Genomic DNA, 7,844 nt, shown 5'->3' on the forward strand with positions numbered 1-7,844 from the left:
TTTTGCCTAAGGCCTCGCAAACTCTAGAGCCGCCACTGCTCATAGTACTTGACAGTCATATCCAGTACCTAACACGTCCACAGCTGCGGCAGCCTGACGCCGTCCCCAGCCAATGGCTACTCTCCTCATGCTTAGTTCTCTGAGCAGATCTCCGCCTTCATCAGCAATCACTGACTCACCCATTACCTCCATCTAACAGTGAGTCATTTCTTTTCATTGATTTTATGCAATACATGCAATTCCAATTGTTTATCACCTTACATGCAGGGTAGTAGCGCTTCTTTCTTTGTTTTCTGGCTATTGTGTACACAGGGTCCCTCTCCCTGTTTAAGGACCAGCACACCCCATTTCATTAATCATAATTTATTAATTGATTTATTCATTGATTTATTTCTAAAGTAGTGTGCTTACCATATGTTTTTCTTTTTAGTTTTTATTACTGCTTATGGTCCATCATATGAGCCTAAAGTGCACATGGCTTTTGTGGGGTGGCACAATTCTCTAACGAAGAGGACTGGTATGTTGTATACAACTCCCCATGACCTCCTGAGGTATTAGAGGTGCATAGACTACCAAATAGAAAGACCTGCAACCAAAACTGGGAACTATAACAAAAGTGGTGTTACAAAAAGCCTGTATTATAAGTCAGTCTTGCAGCTTTATAAATGTAGTCAATTTTAATACCTTAAAGTAAATGGTTAATGGTAGAATCTAAACATACTTAGCTAATTAAGGAAAATAATAAATCAGACGACCCCAAGTACTGCATAACTGAAAAATATATAACAGACTTACAATTCTAAAAATGTCACTATGGACTGGACAAAAATTAGATGCAACCATGGCTCAATATCATATCAGCGTAAACCCCCACACAGCATAAACCCCCTTTATTAAAAAGCCTGTTTATATATATTACATTTTTAGTATCTTTGAACTAGATAGCATTTATGGAATTTATTAAAAGATCATGTCATACATTCCCGATATGTTATTTCCATAATGGATGTTGTTACTATAGCAACATAAAATACAGCTAGAGTGTAAATTTATATGTGAAAAAGTGAAGGTGTGAGTTGTTATCAGCTGATAAAACCTCAGGGGCATTAACCGAGGAAGTGCCATAGAGACGCACACTATTCTCATGATATTAAAAGCCAATTATTACTTGAAGAATCCTATTTCAACTTGCTTTAAAAGGAAGTAAAATTAACAAATCAAAACATGTATTATTGCACAATTTTCTATGCTTAATTTTGTTGCTCTTTTGCTGTATTAACTTCAAGACAAAATAAATTTTCTTGACCTATGCGGTCCGACACACGAGCGTTAACGCATGTTATGTTATGTCACACTAAGGCAGCCCATTAATTTTGAATGAGCAGCCAATGCACCACAAAAGGACCAGAAAACTCAAAAGACTTTTCAACACTGTGGCACACCACCATACCCAGTATATGCATTGTGGTGTGCTGCCATGGTGCGTAAAGAGGCCATTCACAATGAAGGGCACCACATTGCACCACAGTAGTACATGTGTGTTTTAGGCCCCAATTAACACTTGTGAATAGGGTCAATTGCATGAATTGTTCTGTGCTGTGACTTCCTGCAGATGGCCACGACCGGCTGCAGGCACTGGCAGCTGCCATTGTATTTCACAGCACCTCCTAACTGCAGCTGTTTAAATGAACCTCACAGAGCAATTTGTGAGAATGACACGAGTGTTACTGCAACAAATAGGTTAAATAGCTCTTCAAACATAATGAGGAGCCACACAATAGTGAAACTAAATAACTGTATAAAATATTCTGAAACTGGGTATCTAAATGCAAGAACAAAAATGCAATACATTGCAACAGCTTACCAAACCTTAGATGTGGTGGTACCTGCATTAGTTTCTTTTTTTAGGTTTTTAACAAGCAGCAACATATGAGGTAATTTAAATATGCTACTTGACAGGCCATGTAGATAGGGCTTTAGAAATTCTAACTTCATGAAACCCAGAGATGTTTTTTGCCATGTCAACATTTATAAATACAGAAAATTACAGGAAAAACTATTCCAAAGGCCCATATGATGTCAATGAAGCACATATTAAATTGTTCACATACAGTGAGAGCAATAATTCTAGGGCCATCAATCCCTGATAACACGAAACTGATGAGCTGTAAAAGCTTTTAAAGCATCGCCTATGGTCAATTTTGTGTATGCTAGTTTTTTTGCGGGTGCGCACAATTTTTAAGCTTGACATGTTTGGTGTCTATTTACCTGACGTGACCCCGTCTTTTATATTTTACCTGAAATTGGGGTAATAATAAAGGTTTCCTAACATAATGTAAAAAAAACCTTTTTTTCCCAAAATTTTCAGTAATTTTTCCTAAATATAGTAAAAAATAAAACCCCCAGTGGTGATTAAATACCACCAAAAGAAAGCTCTATCTGTCCCCAAAAAATGGTATAAAATGTCAGTCAAAGTACAGCAGTGCTGAATACTGAAAAATGGCCTGGCCAGGTAGGGGGTCTAAACACCAGGTCAGCAAGTTGTTAATATTATGAATGTATATGCATATGTCTCCCAGACCACTATTGCTTTCTGGATACTCTCGAATGCTATTCAGAAATTTGGACTCTCGAATGCCATTCGGGTCTAAGGCCTTGTTCACACCAAATGCAGAGCAGATCTGCATGAGTTTCTGCACACACAGTGCAGTGGGTTGTGCCGCGTTTTTGATGCGTTCCGGTACGTTTTTGGAAAAAAATATTTTTTTGTTTAAAATGGGCTTCCAGTGCGTTCCAGGGTGTTTGCATGCGTTTTGATGCGTTTACATGCGTTTGCAGAGCAGGTAAAATAGGGCCTGCTGCAGTTTTTTTACCTGCTCTGGAACGGAACGCTGCGATGTGAACTGGAGCTAAAAATACCATTGGAATACATTGGACGCAGTTTTGCTCCAGTCTGTAACTGCTCTGCTCTGCTCCTGTAACGCGCTTGGTGTGAACAAGGCCTTAGAGCTTCAGCTTTTGTATTATTATCTTTATATGGTTTTCTGTGGTAGTCACAATGAATATTCATTTGTAAACTCATCCGAAACTAATGATTTTGGCAGAATCGTAAAACCCCAAACCGTATTGAAGTTTGGCCCCGAATCCAGAAATCCAGAAAAAACGAAATAATGAAAAAATCCGAACCGAAAATAATTTTTTCCAGCTTACATGTCTAACATTCATAAAGATAAGAGGTATTGTCCCCTTAATCACTGATTCTATTTAAGAAACTGATGCACATTAGAGATGGTGATATCCCTTAAATCATTAACAGTACAATCTTTGCAATACTGAATTACTTATTGGGCAACCTGAAGATACTAACAGGCTTATTCACAAAATGGTGAAGAGTTTGGAGAAGGCAGGAGAAGTGAACAATCTAGGACAACATAGCTGAACTGGAAAGTGAGCTGAATTGGAGAATTTTTCCAAATCAGCTATTTTGGGCTAGATTTTTCACTTCTGCCTTCTCCAAACTCTTCATCCTTTAGTGAATAACCCTGTAAATCTCCCTGCAGTAAACCTACAAGCACAGCTGGATCTGTCCTTCATAGCCCCTGTGATGCTGCCAAAAGAATCAACACACATTGTCTACTACGAAGACTTACACACTAAATGCAAAACACATCAGTAATTTCAAAATAAACAGTCATAAATCGGATTAAACAGATATTCTGAGAAGGACACATTCAACACACATAGCTTTGCAACCAAGAAATCAGGGTGGGCCACGCTGCCAAACACTGAACTTTATCATATTTCATTAGTTCCCACTCACCTCACAATTTTATGAACAATAAATACCATAGATCTACACAGAGCACTTGCCTTCACATCATTGGCATCCTTTATATGAAATAAATATGAAAATAATTCCCTTTATGAACTTCTCAATTACTCAGAATTTTCTGAAGAAATCAATCATCTAATTTTATATTCTTTTATTTTTTATGATTCTTAAAAAGACAGTTTCCTTTCCATGAACAATTTCTTATTCACTTGTATTGTGCCTTTAAATTTGCTAGAAAATCTGACTACTCAAAATTCTTAACACTGCCCCCTCCCTCCTAGCACATCATAGCTCTCTTCTTCTCTGGTAGTTATTAATTTCTGTCTGTGCTGGCCAAGCATCTCTGCTGCTCCCTCACCTCCCTACATAATCTTTTTTGTAGCTGTCACGTGAGGAGCAAAGGGGAATACTATATAGCATCAGGAGCGGACCTGCGGTCGCTCCGAGTGCCTGATCCTAAAGGGGGGCCCAGTATCCAATGTAACACCGCCCCCGGGTAGAGATGGGGGGGCCCGACGATACAAAAATAGGGAGGGTAATAGAAACGGACCTAGACAGTATAACATTACAGGAGGACCTAGATAAAATAGGGGAGTGGGCAATTATATGGCAGATGAGGTTTAATGTCGATAAATGCAAAGTAATGCACTTTGGAAATAAAAATAAGCAAATGGGTTATACAATTATGGGTATGCCGCTAGGGAAGTCAGAAATAGAAAAAGATTTGGAGGTCATTGTAGACCACAAACTGAATGGTAGCTTGCAGTGCCAGGCTGCAGTAAGCAAAGCAAGTAGAGTCTTGTCCTGTATTAAGAAGGGGATGTATTTGAGAGACAAGTCTATAGTTGTGCCGCTTTATAGATCGCTGGTTCGGCCTCATCTGGAGTACGTGGTCCAGTTTTGGTCACCAGTCCACAGAAAGGATGCCCTTGAGCTGGAAAGAGTCCAGCGGAGGGCAACCAAACTAATTAGGGGAATGGAGGACCAGAGCTATGAGACAAGGCTACTCAATTTAAACATGTTCACGTTGGAAGTAAGGAGATAAAGGGGGGATATGATTTTCATGTACAAGATGTTCAATGGTCATAGCAACATTAGCAACAAACTCTTTACGATTAATTCCATTACAAGAACTAGAGGCCACCACCTAAAATTGGTGGAAAAAAATTCCAGCACAAGGGGCGAAGGAGGTTCTTCACAGTTAGAGCGGTTAGGGTCTGGAACTCACTGCTACTGGCAGTGATTTCAGCTAAGAGTGTGGAATCGTTCAAGAAGCTTTTGGACGGTGTCCTGAGGGACCGTAATATACAGGGGTACAAGTACCCCTAAGAAGGAGATGATACATGGACCTATACATACGCAAACATCAGCAATAGGTTGGACTTGATGGACTTATGTCTTTATTCAACCTCAAATACTATGTACTATACTATGTACTAACCCAAAGTCCTAGCTTGAATGTGATGGCACTCTCTATTTTGAGTTGGATACCTGTTCAACAGACAATTATTTTTCCATTAAAACTAACAACCTTAATTAACTTTTAAAACTACTTCCTACTTTGGAGAAATGGATTGCTGAATGCTTATATAAAGTCTGCAGATCCTAACCCAAGAGCCAGACCAAATAGTTCAGAACACACACATAGTAGATCAAATTTAACATGGCATGACAGTGCATGTCCACCGACTGCTTCCTCCAGGGTGAGTCTCTTCCCTATATAGTACTGGAAAATAGCCAGAAAGTAGCTCAAAAAGGTCACATCAGCATTAAATACACACCAAACATCATTTTCTAATCAGTGTATGATCTAGGACAAATTAATTTTAGATTATGAGAATAATATTTACCTGCATTAAGTATGTGATGCTTCCACCAGAACCCATATCTTTGTCTATGGCTTCCACCTGAAAAATGCTGCTCCCCGGAGGTGTATCCTAAGTTAGAAGAATGATTTGCATTTAGCAAAGATTTCAGATACTACTGTTTACTTACTGCCTTGTCTGTTATATTACAGCTGAAACTCACACTTTCACATTGATGCATGTATATGATTGAAAAGCTGCCCAGGAAAAAATAATGGGACAGTCTAATTGTAATGAGCTAAAGAGGTGATCACAGTTGTTAGGGGAAGATCTCTCAACTGTAATAGATACTATGCGAGAACTGCCCAGCTATTAATGGTATTACACTTGCCTCTGGAACATTCACAATGTACGGAGTTTTCTGGAATTCAGGACTCTCATCATTGGCATCTGTCACCAAAATACGTACTCTTTCAGAAACCTGTCAAGCAAAATAAAGCCCAAATTAATCAAAATTGTTACAGCAATCAAGTGTAGAGACTGGAAACTCAAGCACCAAGACCTGGACATTGGAAGAAAAGGAGAGTAACATGCTCCTCTAAGGGCATATCACTCAACTTCAGCGAGCAAAGATTGGCAGAGGAGCAAACAGAAGATGAGAATAACTAAAAGTGAGCTGAACATACTAAATGCCTGTGCTACGTATCATAATCTTTATGCATCAAAATTTAAAAGCATGGTTGAATCTGACTGGCCTGATCTAGCTTTTTGCATGTTGGTTCAATTGTCTCCAGCAGGTATGTTTCAGGATCATCAGATTACAGATAAAGGGGACTGGGGTGCACTACAGCAACGCAAATATTAAAATTAAACCACTACCAAGGTTGTTTTTCAGTTTTGACTGGCGTAAGGTTTTAAAATCCCCAATCTAAGTAGAAAACCTTGAATGCAATCATGATCACTTGTGGACTGATCAACAGCATGATCAAATCTTGTGATTTTATTCTATAGTTGGGAAATAACACAGCCACAGATGGGTTGTGTCATTTGAAAGGAAAAAAAAACATAAATAGGGTAGGGTAAAGAAGTTTAACAGAACTAAAATTAAAATTAATAATTGTATCAAACAAATGCACAAACTACCATTACTGAGATTTGTTTTTACATGTATTTTACCTTATTTAGTCCATCAGATACACTGACAATGGCTTCTATTTCATTCTGTTTCTATTAAGAAAAAGAGAATTTGTAATAATTTGTCTGATCTAAAACATAATAATGCATATTTCTGGGTTACAGTAAAAAGTTTATTGGGTTTATATTTTCTAATTTAAATATAATTACCGAAGAAAGAAACAAGATACAGGAAAAATGCAGGAAATCAAATGAATGGCTATAGGGCAACACAGAAATCAATAAAGTAGGATTTTCGCATCCTATAATAGGCCTGAACATCTGGCAATTCCAACTATTGCCATAGATAAAGACGACAAACAAACAAATCTGCTCGTTTCTGAACTGGTAAATGAGCATTTGGAACCATTCTAAACTCACTGCTTGGTGACATTTTCAGGGTGTCCGTGTCTAATGTTAAATCTGACCCAGGTCTCATGGACTGCTGAAGTCTGGGGCCCATTAACTATTAAGTGGTCAATTGGACCCAGGGCCGGCGCTGCCACTAGGCAGCCGCCCAGGGTGCCCTGCCACCTAAGGTGCAGCATCGACCAGCAAGCTTCCTCACATTCTGCCGGCTTCCAGATACTGTTAGGTTATCCCAAGATATGTCAGTGGTCTTCATAAAGATGACTGAGGAGGGAGCACTGTTAACGTGAGCTTTTCCCTCTAGTGTTCAGAGCCCCTCCCTCATGACCTCAGTCAGGGACTGGCCTCTGCTGAAGCCGGCTAATGAGCCATGAGGGGGGGGTCATGGTAATTTCAGTGGGAGTGTTTGCACTCTAGCAGACGCTTCCTGTGCTGTACCCTTCACAGACCACCCAGTTGTCACAGTGAGAGGCTTGTGATGGTGCTGAGTCCAACTACAGGAGAACGATGAGCCCGCTGTGTATACTATGAAGGCTGTATGGTTTTTTGTGCTATCGGAGGACTGAAGATACCATGGAGGGGACATGAACCCTATGTACTGGGGACACAATGGAGGGGAAATGGACCATGTATGCTATGGAAGGGCTGGGAACACCATGGGGGGG

General features: G+C 39.5%; 1 protein-coding gene across 1 annotated transcript in view; it reads right to left on the reverse strand.

The window, feature by feature from the left end:
- The window catches only part of CDHR1 (cadherin related family member 1), an 83,564-nt gene that overhangs the window by 52,108 nt on the left and 23,612 nt on the right, over positions 1-7,844 (reverse strand). Inside the window, exons 4-6 of the mRNA XM_018558411.1 lie at positions 6,814-6,864; positions 6,029-6,118; positions 5,683-5,769 (exon numbers count right to left, since the gene is read on the reverse strand). Coding sequence (XP_018413913.1) covers positions 5,683-5,769; positions 6,029-6,118; positions 6,814-6,864 — 228 coding nt within the window. The remainder of the gene's footprint in view (positions 1-5,682; positions 5,770-6,028; positions 6,119-6,813; positions 6,865-7,844) is intronic.

Source organism: Nanorana parkeri, unplaced genomic scaffold (assembly GCF_000935625.1).
Source record: "Nanorana parkeri isolate BGI_ZX_2015 unplaced genomic scaffold, ASM93562v1 scaffold338, whole genome shotgun sequence".
NCBI lineage: Eukaryota > Metazoa > Chordata > Amphibia > Anura > Dicroglossidae > Nanorana > Nanorana parkeri.